Genomic DNA, 17,246 nt, shown 5'->3' with positions numbered 1-17,246 from the left:
GGTGTATCTTGGCATTTGCTCACTAACAAAAGTGCAAAATTGTTATTTACTATTCTAATCCTACAAAGACTCAGTTGAAGAATTGTTTTTGCTTGCTCAGTTCATTTCTCTTTCCCTTTGTTCATTACGACATAGGTAATCAAAGTAGAATTTTTTTGAAGTGAAGTTTACTAGTTTCTGGATTGTACTTGTGTAGCACTTGCAATACAGTGTCAGGTACCAAGAGGCAGCTCTGTTTGCAGTTCAAATGTTGCTGTAGTGGAAATTACCATGCTTTTTGCTGTTGGAGACAAGTTTATATAGAGAGTTTGGTGTATGCCCTTGTGAACTTTTGGTACTTTTGTTCCTGCAGGTGACTGTACTTAGAGGAAAGTCCAATTGAGTCTAATTCTATTTAGACAGATGCTGCTGTTACCTGACATCATGTGATTGGAGCTGTAGGTGAAGTAAACCAATTACTGTTAGATTTCAGTAGAGGATTAGTTATTTTATTCTGTTTCTTAAATCAGAAGAACTCAGGTTGCCCAAGTGTATAGATAGGGAATTTCAAAGCTGCTTAAATATTGGATTTATTTTCTTACAACAGATCCTCAGAAAAGCATGGGAGATGAAATTGAATCAGTTCTGCAGGAGCGGATAATGGTTTTGGATGGAGGCATGGGTACCATGATCCAGCAACATGCCCTGTCAGAAGAGGATTTCCGAGGGCATGAATTTAAAGATCATTCCAGGCCTTTGAAAGGAAATAATGACCTTCTCAGTATAACTCAACCCGATATAATCTGTGACATACACAAGGTAGGTGGTTCTGATTTCTGTCTTGTGACAAGAGAAGGAAGGAGAATTTGGCCTCTGTACTCCTCTTTTCCATGCCACAGGCTACTGGCTGTCGTGCGTCTTTTGGGGATATGGAAGAGAGTGCTAGGTAGCCATGCGAAAAAGAATGAGCAGATTTGACTTTTCTGGTTGTGTGAGCACAGCATTTGTGTTTTGGTTCCTGATGTCACCCAGGCAGTGTTGTTTTAAACCCCCTTTTGATATACATCCCGGATGTATTTCTACTAATTGTAGATTCTGATTTATTTTATTTTTCTTTCTTTTTCTCATCCTCAACCAGCACTTGAAATGCATCTAAGTAGGACATATCTGAATTCTAGATGTGTGTTTCTATAATTGTGTATTAAAGAGCTGTTAAACGTGTCAGCCTGAAGCAGGCTTCTCCGTAGTTAACGAGTATATGGACTTCCTAATGAGTATATGTGCTTCCATATTCTTGTTTTTTTCCCTAGAATGTTAATATGTGGCTCAGAGAATAAAACAGTCTAGAGTTAAACGTTAGGAATTTGCAAACAGATTTCATTATTTTCTTATCTTCAGTTAGACTTTAAAAACCAGCTTCCTGAGTCTTGTATTTCTTGAGTTGCAGGTATTTGTAGGTCTTACCGTAATAATTGGAGCATTTGAATAGCATTACAACTAGTTGGTATTCAGTTTCACATCTGCTCTGGATTTTTCTAATTGTTTATTAAAAAGATCTGTATTTCATTGATTAGTATCATAATTGGCTTACGCTTGTTAAATGTGGTATGTAATATGTATTTTTACATGTACAATCTAACTGTCATTCTTTGGATTTTAAGAATGACAAGTTGAAAAGAATCAAAGTCTGACCTATAAAAATTTCAGGAGGAAACACTTGTAGATTGAGTTCAGTCCATAGGCTGTCAGCTGAGCTGTAGTGGTCATGAACATTGGAATTTATAATAGCTTGTGGGTAATCTTGTTTAACAATTGAATTTTGCAGGTTTAGCAGAGCAGTAGTGATGTGACTTGAGAATGAGTGTATTGAGTCAAGCCAATGGTACAGTGGTTATTTATTCTTCTGAGAATTGGACAGAACTTGAAATAATAGATGAAAATATTTCTACAAAGTAACTAATCCCACTATATGTATGGTTGGTGGGATTTTTCTAATGGCCTAGTGAGTCAGATGTCACAGATATCAGTAACAAAGCAAATGTTAGCTGTACCTTCTCTGGCAAAGTAAGATTCAGTGGTAAGAGAGGTGATCAAATATGATCTTCCTGCTTTGTGCATATCATTTCCATGTAGTGGTAGACAGTAAAGTTGAAGGGCTTTTGCTGAAATGACATATCTGAAGTAAACAAAAGCTAGTTCAAAGCTGTACACATCTAACAACTTTCTGTGGTTTAGATGATTTTCAGAAAGTTCATTACTTGGTTATTAGTGTACACATAAGAACTTGCATATTTTCATATAGCTATTTGTAGATATTTCCATACGTACCCAGGAGGAGTTGAGAGAAAGCATATTAGTTTGCAGCAAAACATGTTTTAAAGCAAATTTAGTTATTTTCTGCTGTTGATTGCATCAAGACTTTGTTGTGTTGAACCCACTGAACTCATCTGCTTCTTACAGAAGAATCTGAGGGGTTTATATTTAATGGCCACATCACTAGTTTTTGCTTACTAGCACTTAGAATGTCTTAATTTGCCTGAATATGCAGGGGTCACCTAAGTGTTAACCTGATCAAAAAGAGGAGTTAAGGACAGAGGAGGACAAGTGGTAGAGGCTATCAAAACACAGAATAGAATCTGCAAAAATACTTCAGTTTGCATTGGTTTCAGTTTACTTCAGTGGGAATTAGGCAACCAAACTGGAGCAGAAGGCTTAATTATTTTGTGAATCTGGGACATTACTTAAACACTAAATGTGATCTGCATGAAACACAGTTCTCCTAAACTTGTGTTCTGTTGCAGTATGTTCTTGTGCTGCACAGCTCCCTTCAGAGTGTTTTAAATTTTCTAATCCTCTGTTGTTTAACTGGTGCCTTTTCTGAATCTGCCTACAGCAACCCTTGCTTGCTGATGGCAGTTAGAGTATGTCCCACCATGTCCCTGTGCAAAAATCTAGAATGTGCTCCAGCTGCTGAACTAGTGGCACAGGTGGCTATAAACGTCACCTGTTAATAGAAAGTGTGGCTGACACTAAAACTCTAAAAATTGGTTAAATGTAACGCTGCCCCTGCCTTTGAGTAAGGCCTTCAGAGTATGATCTGCTTGGAATTAGGAGATGATTTGTGACTTTTTGTGAACTGAAGGAGACAAAATAGTTGGGTTGCTTTCATTCCAGATCTCAGTTCTGGAGCTCATGAAGATTTTTTTATCTTTCATGTCTTGCAGGAATACTTGCTGTCAGGCGCTGACATCATTGAAACTAACACTTTCAGCAGCACCCGAGTTGCACAAGCCGACTATGGGCTTGAGCATTTGGTAAGAATGCTAAACTGTTTATACATTAAAATGTTAATCAAGACTTTTGTCTTAGCAGCCAAGATTAGCTTAGTCCCAGAGTCCATTGGCATTGTGTCTATTGGCTGCATGCTCTAGAGCCATGTGATGGGGTTGTAGTCATTTCCGCTGTTGTAGGCAGTTGTACCTGCTGTCTGTGATGTGTGCCTCTTGTTGACAAAGGCGCAGGCAATAATAATTTGCCCTAGATTTTGTTTGAGCATTCCCAGAATGTCTCAGTTCTGTGAACAGGGATGTTTTGCTTCAGTCCTTCCAACTTAGCAAATGCCACAATGGAACTGCTTTTTTCCTGGATGTTATTTGTGTGTTGTTTGTGCTGGTGTATGTAGAAGTCATTTCAAGCTTGCATTTGTCATACCTATTCTGTGTTATGTGTTGTTTTGAGAATTTGAGAAATATGTGAAAGAAATTACTTGTAAAGATGCTACTTGAATAAAAAGTGAATTTAAAAGTAGGTTAATTTTGTCCTCAAAGTCATATTTTTCAGCTTCTATTGACTTCAGTAGGATTTAATTAATACCTTACAGAATGAAATTTTATGATTGGGAGCTGTAGGCTGGGGTGTACGTGGGATGAGACCTACCATATAACTCTGTTGCTGAGATGTTCCTTTTGAAGTTTTATAATAGTGCTAATACATATTTGTGTGGCTTAGGGAGCCTTCAGAGTATACTGCAAGCTGCTGAATGGAAGTGTTGTGTTTCTCTGAGGGTGAGTTACACTGTACTGAACTAAAGGCTACTTGGTAAATTTCTGTAATTGTTCTAGGCATATCGGTTAAACAGAGTCTCTGCGCAGGTGGCCAGAAAAGCAGCAGATGATGTAACTGCTCAGACAGGTAAGCAGAGTTTATTTTAATTTCTTATTCATTTCTGGGTGTGACTGTCTCGTTACAATCTTTCAAAGGTGCTAGAGGATAGCTTGATGGTTTACATCACAAGGACATAACTTGCAGACACGCTTCATTTTAGGCACAATAGCAATTTCATATCTTCATTAATACCCCACTAATTTCAGCACATTTGCAGGATTTGGTCCTTAGTGTATTCTGCAGGATGGCTGCCCTGTGCCTGCCTGTTTTAGAGTGCAGGCATGCAACTAAGCACCACACAGCCGCTCACTCGCTCCCCCTCAGTGGGATGGAAGAGAGAATCAGAAGGGTAAAAGTGAGACAAAACCAGTTTAGTAAGTAAAGCAAAAGCCGCACATGCAAGCAAAGCAAAACAAGGAATTCATTCACTGCTTCCTGTCGTCAGGCAGGTGTTCAGCCATCTCCAGGAAAGAGGGCTCCATCACACATAATGGTTATTTGGGAAGACAAACGCCATCACTCCAAACATTCCTGCCTTCTTCCTCCTTCCCCCAGCTTTTTATTGCTGAGCATGACATCATATGGTATGGAATATCCCTTTGGTCACTATCCCAGCTGTGTCCCCTCCCAGCTTCTTGTGCACCCCCAGCCTACTCACTGGTGGAGTGGTGTGAGAAGCAGAAAAGGCCTTGACTCTGTGCAAGCACTGCTCAGCAATAACAAGAACATCCCTGCGTTATCAACACTGTTTTCAGCACAAATCCAAAACATGGCTCCATACCAGCTATTGTGAAGAAAATTAACTCTATCCCAGAAAAAACCTGGATGAGGCGATATGCATCTTCCAGATGTGTTTTAGAGAAAACAAATTCAACAGGGACTGTTATAAGTTACTTAGCTTTGTATTACACAAGTCTTGGTACAACAGAGTTAGGATGGCTGATTGTAGGTAAATGTGGATTACCAGTTACTCCCTAGTTTTAAGTCTTGTGGTTTGACTCTACTCAGCAGCTACTGGAATGTGCTTAGTATGTGACCATCATCTGTAAATGTGCAGTCTTTTACCTTCCAGGCTTTATATCAGAGGGGTATAGTTAATTTATGCTGCTGTACACAATGCTGTCTTTCAAAGACAAGTAATTTCCTCTTGTATTCTCGCATCAAACTGTATTTCAGGCTAACAGCACTGCTGGTGCTGTCCAGATAACACCTTAGTGATGTGATTCATAGTATGCAATAAAAATGAAATATCTGAAATATGCTTTAAAAAAAGGGTGGGTTTTTTATGAACATGTGCCAGAATATTCAAATCAGTTTATCTAGTGAAAAATGCCAGGACAGTTCTATGCTGTGCATTTAAAGTAATTGAATGAAGCTTCCTGTGTCAGAGACAAAGGATACTTAGAAGAAAAATTATTTGAGCTAATTGCCTTTTCCCTACTTGTTCTTTTGTCTCATGTGTATACACTGAACATCTTGTTGGATAGGACAAGTCAGCTGTGCTGGCTAATCTTGTGCTGATCAAACTCTTGATTTGAGGCAGGAGTGTCCTGTTTTATAGTTCTTCATCCCAGAATGATATGCATGTCTTAGTGTCCTTGGAGGTTTTTTACGTTAACATGGCTGTCATTGTAAAACCGGAGGTAAATTGTTTTGTGGTTTTTGTTTGTTGTTTTGGTTTTTTTTTCCTCTGTGTCTTGGTTTAGGAATTAGGAGATATGTTGCTGGAGCCTTGGGTCCAACAAACAGGACACTCTCTGTGTCACCATCTGTGGAGAGACCAGATTACAGGAACATAAGTAAGTATTTGTAACCGTCAAGTTATTTAACTTAGATGATGGTCTTGAAAGAGATACCTCCAGATGAAATTAACATAATTCCTGTTTTACAGCTTTTGATGAACTGGTTGAAGCCTATAAGGAGCAAGCCAAAGGACTTTTGGATGGAGGAGTTGATATCTTGTTGGTGGAAACCATATTTGATACAGCCAATGCCAAGGTGAGACTCCTGGCAAAAAAATACCCAGTAATATAAGTATTTGGTGTACTACCTAAGGAAATTCAACACGGTACTTGTAAAAGCTATAAGCTACTGCTTACTAAATACATGAATAGGACTAATCAGTTGCTAGAAAACAGGTAGAATGTAAGGAGAGGGTTTTTAATGATAAGATGGCCTTTTCCAGAGTTTTTCCTTTGCCTTTTAGTATGTGCTGTTAGTACCTTTCTGTCTGTCTATGCCAGCTGTTCTTTTATTCCCAGAAGCTCTGCTGTATTGCAAAACATCTCCAAATGCATCAGATGTTTGTATTTTTCAGTGTAAGCGTGTCTGTCCAAAGGATGCTTGTGATGCACACTGGAGAGGGAATGTCCAATGTATCTGATGGCAGGGGTGGGAAGGCTTGTGAGACAGTCCTGTTAAAATGTGGGAGTTTGGGGGAACTCTGACACTCTGCCATCAGCTTTGAAAAAGAAAAATTGGGAGTAGAGTATTAGAAGGGTAAAACAGGAGGAATAAAATGTTGAAACATGCGCCAATTCATGTGATTTTGACACCACCTTCTTTATCTAAGAATTTCTCAATGCAGGTGGTGGAGTTGTTAGGGCACTTAAAACTGTCTTGCAATTTTATGTGGAAAGCTCTGGCTTGATATGCACACAGCATTTCTTTAGGCTTTTGGCACAGGCTGATTAACGTGTGCAGTGGCATGACTTGTCCTTTGCAGACTTGACCAGCCATCACAGAGGTTTGGCTAGCATCCTATAGGCTTAACATTGTGCTGAGCTCATGTTCACATGTAACTTTCTTACCCGAAGGAGGCAGGAAATATTCAGGACCTTCCAAGGGGTCACTGCAGTCCTTACTGTTAAAATTTGCGGTGTTTATAATCCTTTGGAAACTGCATGTCTAAAACAGATTCAAGGGCAATGAATGTGTACTGAGAATACTATATACAACCGTGTTTGGGGTGGGCATTGTGCTGCAGGCAGGAGGGAGAAGTACATCCCAATGTGATTTGGGTTTCAGAATATTCTTGGTCTTACTTGGTTACCCTGTGGCGCTTCCTTTCTACTTGTTACCAAAATGTGTTTTAGAACATCTGAAAGATGTTAGGGGTAAGGGTAAAACCTCCTGAGTGTAGTAAGTTCTTGCAGGCAATATGAGGTAGCAAGTTACATGAACAGCCATAAAAAATACTTAAAAAAACCCAAAACCCAACAAACTGAAGAACTCTGAAATGTCCATTAATATTTTGAAACTTATTTTTCTATAGGCAGCTCTCTTTGCACTGCAGACGTTGTTTGAAGAAGAGTATGCTCCCCGACCCATATTTGTAAGTATATATTATTTAATATTTTACATACACTTAAGCTTGATTTGTGAACTAGCTGAGATGGCAGTTGATTAAAGCCTTTTCAAATGAAGGAAATAAGTGTCTTGGAAATGTATTTTTTTCACGTGATTGTGAAAGGGAAAAACTCTTATGTGAAGGGCTTTATTGAAATCAGCCTTTGGTAGCTCTGTGCAGCTTATCAACCGGAAGACTAAGGAATGACTTCATTCCAGTGTGTATTCATTCTGTGTATTTCCATAGGAAAAGGTCTGATCATAACTTCATTTCAGGCTTGCTGTCTTAGGGGTAATAAGAACCAGTGAAATTAAGCAAATTCTACCATATTTTCAAGTAGAATATGAGTGGCCATTTGAAGTCAGAAAAGGTCTGTCTAACTCCATATTCTTTCTCTGGCATTCTTTTTCTGACAGCGGGCAGTCATGAATGTGTAGGAATGAATATAGAAAAAAGAATAAGCTTGTTTTGAAAGTTCTGATGTATTCTTGCAGTTTTCTGCAGTTTGCAGCCCAGGCATTCTGAACTGTAGTTCGTATGTGTTCGTACCTTTTTGTTGAATGTATTTACTCCTTCCTTGAACCTATGTTCAAACCTGTGAGGGACCCAGGCCTCCACAAAATAATCTTTCAGTAACTTTCACAGCTTATGAATGCACTAGTTTGAAAGTTTGCTTGCTTTTGGACATTCCCCCTGATAACTTCTTTTGTTTCTTGCCATTTGTCTCTGGAAAGTGACAGCGAGCAGCTGTTCCATGTTCCCTTTGCTGCGTAGTCATAGCATTTATAGTCTTCTGTGAGACCCTCCTTTAGTCATTTTTTTTTCATCCTGAAGAGTCCTTGTCTGCTTAGCTGCTCCATACCATTCATTCTTTATTCTTGTCACCTTTTTGTTTTCCACTTCTGCGAGTCAGAGGGGAATTAGAATAGCATACAGCAGTCAAAGTGCAGACATCAGGGGTTTGTATGATAGCTTAGTGATGTTCTCTGCCTCGTCCATTTCTTTCTTTGTAGTTCCTGAGGTTTTACTTTATTGCTAGTGAGCTTTGAAATTGCATTAATAAAACTTTCTTTTGTTACTCAGATTAGTTTCTTGAGCAGTAAAAAAGACTAGTTTGGAGGTGTCATTATGTGAATTTTTTCTGTGTTCACAACTTCGTATTTTATCAGCAATGAGTTTCCACTTTTTTATCATTCAAGTCAGTTAGAAGTGAGAGTTTTCTAATTATGTAGAGTTGACTTTTTGTCTTCATTGTCCTGAACAGAGTGGTCAGTGAGCTTGGTTGCCTTGTTTTCTGCTTCCTTTCCAGTTCAGTTACATTGAGAAGTACAACCCTTAGCACAGCTCTCTAGGATTCCACTGGTCACCTCACTTGACTGAGTAGTTTGAAGGAAAGTAGCATCAATGCTAAAGAATATTTTGGAGTAATTAATGGATTTACCTTTGCATGGAGTCTTCTAAACTCATTCTATCTTCTGCAAAAAAGATTAGTAGATTTCGGAAGGCTTTCCTGACTCATTCAAATGTCTTCTGAATTCTCAACTTTGTAGTTGTTAGTTGGGTTGCAACATCTGATGTTCCGTTGTGGCAAAAGGAGTAACTTGTTTTTAAGGCCAGCCTCTCCTCTTCTCCCCTGCCCCAGCCAGCACCAGACAACCTAATAGCAGTCCTGAGACCCGAAATAACATAAAGAAGGGGGAAGTAGGGAGGATGAAGAGGATAGGAGAGGAGCTGTGACTGCTGATAGCTGCCTAAACAGGTAACCACTGCAAATTTGGTTCAGAGGCCATCATCAGAATGATACCATGATGACACTACCTTGCTGAATGGCTCATGGTAGTTTTTTTTTATCCCCCCCCCCCCCCCCCTTTTTTTTTTCTCCCCCCAAGGGTGAGAGAGAGAAACAAAATTGGTCAAAGTTTTGCCTTTCCCCTAGCTAAATATTTAAACGTTCATAGGAAGGAAAGGGTTTAATTTTTCGGTTTGAGTTTGGCCTCATCACTTTGAGTGGAGCATAGGTCTCTCTGCTTTGACTTTTAGCAAAGCATTTACATTAAACAAGCATTTAAAGTCTTGTTTTTATTGTTAATTTAATTCTTGTCCTTTCTCTATGTCCAATTGATGTTTAGGTTTCTGGAACCATTGTGGATAAGAGTGGGCGTACCCTGTCAGGCCAGACAGGAGAGGCATTTGTCATTAGTGTTTCCCACAGTAAGCCACTTTGGTAAGTTTCTTTCTCTTAGTAAGTTATCTGTAGATGGTGATTCTTTTCTATTTTAACCCCTTGCAGCTAAATGGAAGCTGTGCTAACTGTGATCATATTTAATCACATGTGTTACTAACATGTTCTGATATTGTTCCCTCAGCAGAAATTATGTTTCCAAAGAACACTGAATTTTTAAAACATTGCTCTAAATAATTTGGGGGTTTGTTTTTGCAACAGCTGCTGAAATCGCTTTAGGTCTGAAGTGCTTTAGGTCAAAGCACTTAAAATAATTCTGAAACAGTAGCATGCCATCTCCTACTGTCTCAGATTGTGCAAGGAGTTAATTCCTGGTATGGGCAGGGATTACGTCTCTTTCTTAGAGTGAAGCAGTGCCAGGTCAGAATGTTTTAGGGTGCCTTGAAAAGAGCACATTAAGATTTCATTCCAGTGTTCTTTTTACTGAACTCTTACAAAAATGTATATATTCTCTGAGTGTTTTTCTTGAGGATGTGCATTGTTGTTATGAGAGCTCCTGATGCCTCCATTTACTTGCATTCTTTTCTGTTCAGGCAGAAAAGTTGAAATAAGCATGAGATTAAGATCTGTGAAAATGCATAATATAGCAGATTTTGGTCATTGTGCAAGGTTTTGCGTGTTAATTTGAATACCATTCCTTGTTTCTCTATTCTTCTGTGTTTCTGTGCTCTATTCTACCTCCTTCCTGCCTCCTCTTCCCTCTTTATTGCTCTCAGGTTGGTTCTTCACACAAAAACTTATACCGGAAATAGATGGTGTTTTTCCTAGAATATTCTAACTTAAAACATTTAATTCGCTGTTAGCAGTGCATGCCACGCACATTGTGATGAGCCATTGTTTGTTTTTACAACCAAATTCCAGCTAAAACGCGCAATCTGTCATCTCGGTGATACAAAAGCAGAAGACTGCATTCACAGCTTTCCTGACTGCCCTTGAGGCTCTACATTCTCAGACCAGACGGTGCTCCAGAAGTAACATATGGAGCCTCTTGGAACAGGGTGGTAGTTGACTCCTTCTCTCAACATCACAGCCTGGTGATCCATATTTGGCATGAGTCTGTCTCAGATAATCTTGCTTATAACTCTCTTGCCTCTGAAGAGGAGAGAAGGGCACTGGAGCAGAAATCAAGAATTTATTAAACCATATTTCATAAAAGCTATCTTCTGGGTCTGAATGCTTAGGGCCTGTTTCCCATTTATGTGAAGGCTACTATACAGCACTGTGGCAGAAGGGTTTTAGTGGGAGCAGATTGCATTTAGTGTTGTTTCTGTTGCCAAATTAGTACAGAGTGGCTTTGGGGTGCTGAAAAAGCTGATCAATAGTAGTATTCTAGGAATCATGTTATACGTATTCACATATTTCCATTTGGGTTTTGTATGTCCTGTTTAGGGTGATGTGTTGTCTTTAAGTCAACTTGGTTTGGCGTCCCCCTATAAAGTGTGTGCTTTGTGTCCGATTTATGTAGGTGGTAGCTGAGATACTTGTGAACTGTGCTTAGTAAGTGCTGAAAGATGTGTGGCAAGCTGCTTGCTATGAAAGCTGCTCAGATGTGGCATGAGTTCCCTTCGTGTTGTTTCGGATCCTGTGATTGTTTCTACTGGGGTAACGTTAAGAAGACATATGCTGAGTTTTAGGGCCCTAGTGTGGTGTTAGTTCTGGTCCCAAGGGCATTCTGCAGCCGTACCTTTCACAGGAGCTGGTGCGTGACTGCTGTGAAGAAATGAGGAAGGGATGGAGGTGATGTTTAAGATGGGGGGGTGATGGTTATTGCACTAGGGTGGCCGTGATAGCATACCAGCAATCTGGTTCAAGGCTGCTGGCTTTTAAGGCATAGTTAACGGTTTGCTTCTCTCAAATGTTTTCTTTCATGGTGCCGTTGAGTGCTGTGGGGAGATAATACTGTCCACAGAAGCTACTTTTTGTTTCTCAGTGAATGTGTGTGTCTGTGCTTAGTTTGACTTAGCAGTTTTGATACAGGTAATGCTTAGACGGTGTGCTCATAGATGTATTTGTCAGCAACCCCTGTAGTGGGTAATCATTCAGGCAGTCTGGAGGGCCAATATGCGGTAAATCAAGCGAGAACATCAAGAAGTGCTTGTTTGGTGAGTATGCTGGCTGCTTTTACAGTATCTCTCTGGTAAGGTGAGGTAAAGAGAGTGTCCAGTGAGCTTGTACTCAGAACCAGAGACAGATGGATATTAAATGTGGAAGGGAGAGATGTAGCTGCCCAGGAGAGAGCTTAAAAAGAGGGTGTGGGGAGTGTGAGCTGGAAGCTTGTAAATTGAATGACTTAACAGTAGGAAATACATTGCATTCATCTGCATTTGATTAGGACAGTTGTCTTAACCATTCTTACCTTGCTTTGCTTCAGAAATCCTGAGGGGTGAGCCCTTACTTGGAAATAAATTCCAGAACCTCATTGCTGTAATTAGTTGTGTATTCCTTGTGCATGCTGTTTGTATCCAGAGGGTATTTAAACAGCGAAGAGGGAAATGAGAATAAAAGGGTTCTTTTAAAGTTTTTTTATTTAAATAGAATGGCCTATATGAGATGCATTAGGAAAAGCACTTTGAAGGTAGAGATGGCTGTTTGAAAAAACAAACATATGCCCATCCCCGCAAAAAAAACCAACCCTACACCCCTAAGCTATTGGAAGAAGGGGCTTGTGTTTTGTTTGGTCTTGGTACGTGACTGGTTTTGGATGTTGCTGTGAGCCCCTCAGATCTTAAGGATTTGTCATTCTGTCCAACAAATGAATCTGGCTGCAAGCATTTACTGCTACTATTTGTGCAGTTACCAAGCCCCTACCTGCTCCTTGGAAACAGGAGAAAAGTCAAAAACCATTTTGTGCTCCCAGTCCTGTGCAGGGCTTTATTGCTTTTGACCTCTGGGAAACTAAGCAGGCGTACATGCACTTTATTAACTTAGCTACCTCGGAGGCAGCCTCTGTGTCTCAGTTAGTTGGGAGATGTGGCTATTATCCATTCCTGTTTCAGGGGGTTAGCTTGTATCCTCTCTAAAACCATTATTCCAGGAAAGGAGAAAGCTTTTTTACATCTTCCTCTTGCAGCAGCACTGTGAGAACTTTTCGAGTTTTGCAGTGCTCATAAGATGGTTCCTAGAGTGGTGCAGAGAGATAAGGAAACATACGTAAAAGGTCTCTTGCATACTTTCTGAAAGATAAATTTCCCTTTTTAATATCAATGTAGGCATTTGGAGTGCAAGTCACGTTTCTCTGTCTGTCATTGAATAAAAGAAAAGATGATTGTACCTCATATACTGGTGAAATTGAGAAGCTTATTCATGCACAAATACTTCTGCTGTAGTGCTATGCTGGTTACTAAGATATAGTAGATTCAGTTGCCCAAGCTTAGTGCTGCCATGAGGCATCTTGGAGGAGGCACTTGGTTTCTTCCAAGGCTGACATAATTTATATATAATTTTAAAAGAAGATGATGAGTCAGCAGCTTGAAGCAGGCCTTGCTTTTTCAACCTTTTTCATTCTTCTTCCTATAGCACAAGGCTCCTTTCCAGTCTGTCATTCTTGTTCCATTTGTTCTCTCTTTCACCTAGAAAATACAGGGCTGTTGTGTTGCTGCAGTTGCTGTCAAAATGCTGCCACTTTACTCCTGGATTTTGAAATTAATCCAGGAGTATTGAAACTCCAGGAGTTTTGAAATTAATCCTTGATTTGCTGTTCCCAGTTCAATTCAGTCCAGCCCCCTTCCCCCTTGCACTTTTCTTCCACCCGAGGGTTCTCCTTTTGCACAGTCTTGCTGTATTGATGATGATTAAAGAAAATGCAAATCAGGTTGGTTTTGTTGTAGATGATGGTGGGAGTTAGCAGTTGTCAGCACTAACATTTGTCTGTTTTGTGTGTAAAAGGTGGTTTTACCTCAAAATAATTTTTGAAAACTTATTTTCCAGCATCGGCTTAAATTGTGCATTAGGGGCAATTGAAATGCGACCGTTTATTGAAACCATTGGAAAATGTACAACAGCCTATATCATCTGTTACCCCAACGCAGGTGTGTGGTGCGCATATTCCAATGCTTCTAGGCAGATGTAATGTAACTAAACCCTTCCATCTCATTAGCAATAATAGAGTTGGGTTCGCTTGAAAAGATGATTGTTTTTACTATTAAAAAGAGATTAGGAATATTTTAAACTGCTGAAAGTAACCGTTGTTAGTTCTGTGACAGTGAACCCGGAATGCTCTCTTGCATAATTGGGGGTTGGACCCCCCATAATTGGGGGATGATCTCCAGAGGTCCCTTCCAACCCTATGGTTCTATGATAATTAATAATCTATTGAGTAATGATTGCAAGGGTGATGAGGCATTTTAGTCCTCATATAAGTGTAGCTACTTTAAATATGTCTTTTGTGGAAGTTAATTCTGTTTTTGTGGGCTTTAAGCAAATTGTAATACTAGAAAAATTATGTTTCAAGGTCTTCCCAATACTTTTGGTGGTTATGATGAAACTCCAGAAGTGACTGCCAAGCATATAAAGGTATGAAATATTTCTTGTGAGTGTGTCTTATCTGATGTACTAGCAGACAAGAATTTCTTGCTTGTATTTTATGTGTATTTGTTACAGTATTGTGTGGGATTTTTTTTCCTCAGATGGCTCTATATGTCATTTGGATTGTTTATAGACCATTTGCTGAATGGTAGTGATTTGAGATATCGGGTTAGGAAAAACCACTTAGGAAACTCTGAATCCTACACGAAGTAGCTTTCCTGCAGCTTGATCTGTGGATGTAACTCATCTGCACTCCTGTGTTTTTACTGTTACATTTGGGAATTGTTCAAAAGCTGAGCAGTTCTTATGAACTTGACAGAATTTGAGTTGTGTGTATAGAAACTGCTGATGTTGGTGTTCCAGTGCAGGGTGTCCTTCCACAGGCCACTTGATCTGTGCAAGACAGAACTGTGTGGCTGGAGCTGCAGCAGTATCTGCTGCATGCTAATTCCCTTTTATAATACAGTATGACTAGTCTTTGATACTCATCCAAGTTTTCATCTGGGGCTTCAGTATAAAATAGGCCAGTTTCAAATGTAGTTTCCTAAAATTAAGTGTTGAAATTGCTAGTTAGCCTTAGGAATCCACATCTCAAAACAAATCCTAAAGAGCAGAAATAGTACTGATTGATTGTTTTTTAATTTAATTTTTTTCTTGTGATCCCCTGATACAGAGAAAAAAATATATTTTAGTCTCTAAAAAAAAAAAATCTAAAAGATATCTTTATTAACTTGACACAAAATTCTTTCCCTCCCTTTTACAGAATTTTGCTTTGGATGGTTTGGTCAACATAGTTGGAGGTTGCTGTGGTACTACACCTGCACATATCAGGTACATCACGAGCTACAACTTTAGGTGCACTGGGAAGTAAATTAAGTGCTTCTGCTGTGGAGCAATATTCCATGGCTTGTCTTACAGTTTCCTGAAAAGATGAATCACTTGAATGCCAATGCTAGCAATATATGGAGTAGAAATAACCTGGCTTTCATAGCCATGTTTATTGTGAGGAACGAGTAGAGGCAGGGTTCAAACAAGGATTATACCTCTGCTGTTTTGTCACCTAAAATTGTTTCAGAATTATTCCCCCCTCTTGACTGTTGGATAAAATAAACTTCCCGTTTCTGCTCCCTTATGCCGTACTTTCTTTCTCTTTCTGGCACTCATAGCCACAAGGTGAAACTTAAGGTTTTCTTTGATGGCAGAAGGAAGGCAGGCATGTGGGTGTGGAACGGGAGATCTGGGAATGCTGTACAGCTGGTGCTAGTCCTGGCCAGTCGGAAGGAGCATTTCATATCTTTCTCACTGGAAGTAGCTCAGTGGGAAAACCTGCCTTTTTTGCCTGGGCTTGAAAGAGAAGGGGCCCTTTTTATTAATTTTCACCCTGATACAAACTGGGAAGAGGTGGTCTGAGAATATGTAGAGGACACTGCGTGTCACTCCTGACTGCAGCAAAGAAAAAGTGAATGTGAACACCGTGAGTCATTCTGACTCTGAGAAATGTGTCTCAGTGTAGAACAATGTTTGTCCCTTGGCTTTTTGGCTGCAGTCATCAGCAATTGCTCAGCTCAGCAAATCATGAAAGTCAGTGTGGTTGGGGACTGATTCTGATATCCATCAAGTATTCCATTGGCATGACATCTCACATTCTGTATTTGATAAATCTTCAGCTTTTTGCATTCCCCGCAAGTATGTATGATAGGATCTTCTGGGAGAATGTTTTGCCTTTGGCCACGCAAAGTGAAACTAGCTAATTAGTCTTGTCTGCTACAGGGCTAAATTGGAGATGTAGGTATATGTCTAATATGTTCTGTTGAAGTCTTATCTGGAGTGGTTTAATTTTAATTGAAAACTTTACTTTCCTCTTTCTGTAACTCAGGAAAATTGCTGAAGCTGTGAAATTCTGTAAGCCTCGCATTCCGCCTTCTCTCTCCCAAGGATACATGCTGCTGTCAGGTAAAATGGAATGTAACAGTTTGAGCCTTATAACTCATGCAACCTTCCTTTATAAATTTATTTGCTGTTTTCTGCTGATCAGAATAGCACTATGAGTTTCTGGTTTTACCTGAATCCAGCAAGCTTGTGGATGTGTAACCCAGATCTAAATCTTACTGCTTTGGCCAAAGGATTAATGGAACATTTTATAACAAGCTTGTATAATATAACCAAGCCAGCATATTTTACTCTGCAAGTCTCAGACACTTTGTAATGGTGAGCAAGTATCTTTATCCTCAGTTTGCAACAGGGGAGGGTAAAGCACAGAGAAATCAGATAATTTGACTACAGTTGATGACAGAGCTGGGACAAGATCCTGTTTCACCTGCTGTAAGAGAGCTGCCCTGTGTCACCTCACATGTCCATCGAGTCATACTGGGATAGTGTTCCAGCAATACGTCCAGGTCTAGATTGTCTTTTGTTTTACCAAAGTCTAGATCTCTGTGTTCCTCAGCAAGGCCTTCTTTTAAGCCTTTGGGCCATGCATCCAAGTGAAACAGTACCTTCTTTTTGGTCTGGTATTTTAATCTCAAAGTCAAATCAATTTAGCATAAATTAAATAAATCATGGTTGGCCTGTGTTTTCATGGATTACCTTACTCTGTTCTGCTGTCAGGTTTGTTTGCCTCTGAGTTGCCTGCTACCCAAAGGTCTCACTTGGCTTGTTTCTCTGAACTTGGACAGGTGGTTAAGAGCTGTCCTTGTTTGTCAGTCAGTTCAGTGGCTGCTTCTCTGGTGGTGGTAGGGTCATGAGATAACACAATTGGAAGTTGAGAGAAGGTGTGTATGTGCATGTGTGTATGTGCATACACGTAGATGCACAAAGAATTGGAGCTTCACGTCATTTTATATTGGAAATATTGGCTGGGGTTTTTTGTGGGTCAGGTAAATTATTAACTGTCATTGAGGAAGGATAGAAACCTTTGGCCTATGTGTTGGAAGTTGTTTCATTGCATTTCTTTGCTAGTTGCTTATTAAATTGTGCACATACTGATGT

At 39.7% G+C, this 17,246-nt stretch overlaps 1 protein-coding gene across 5 annotated transcripts in view; it reads left to right on the top strand.

The window, feature by feature from the left end:
* MTR (5-methyltetrahydrofolate-homocysteine methyltransferase) overlaps positions 1-17,246 on the top strand; it is a 53,390-nt gene that overhangs the window by 5,023 nt on the left and 31,121 nt on the right. For 4 of the 5 annotated variants that reach the window (XR_012586136.1, XR_012586135.1, XR_012586137.1 and 1 more), the window contains exons 2-12: positions 587-798; positions 3,204-3,293; positions 4,101-4,170; positions 5,850-5,942; positions 6,035-6,141; positions 7,418-7,477; positions 9,622-9,716; positions 13,662-13,762; positions 14,185-14,246; positions 15,022-15,089; positions 16,135-16,211. Coding sequence is in view for 1 of the 5 variants with exons in the window: in XM_074580029.1 (XP_074436130.1) it covers positions 587-798; positions 3,204-3,293; positions 4,101-4,170; positions 5,850-5,942; positions 6,035-6,141; positions 7,418-7,477; positions 9,622-9,716; positions 13,662-13,762; positions 14,185-14,246; positions 15,022-15,089; positions 16,135-16,211 (1,035 nt within the window). In the remaining 4 variants the exon portion in view is untranslated. Of the gene's footprint in view, positions 1-586; positions 799-3,203; positions 3,294-4,100; positions 4,171-5,849; positions 5,943-6,034; positions 6,142-7,417; positions 7,478-9,621; positions 9,717-13,661; positions 13,763-14,184; positions 14,247-15,021; positions 15,090-16,134; positions 16,212-17,246 lie in introns of those variants that run through there. The other variant, XM_074580030.1, reaches the window with a different exon arrangement.

The sequence above is a fragment of the Larus michahellis genome, chromosome 3 (assembly GCF_964199755.1).
Source record: "Larus michahellis chromosome 3, bLarMic1.1, whole genome shotgun sequence".
Taxonomy (NCBI): Eukaryota; Metazoa; Chordata; class Aves; order Charadriiformes; family Laridae; genus Larus; species Larus michahellis.
This window is presented reverse-complemented; position numbering and strand designations above follow the sequence as displayed.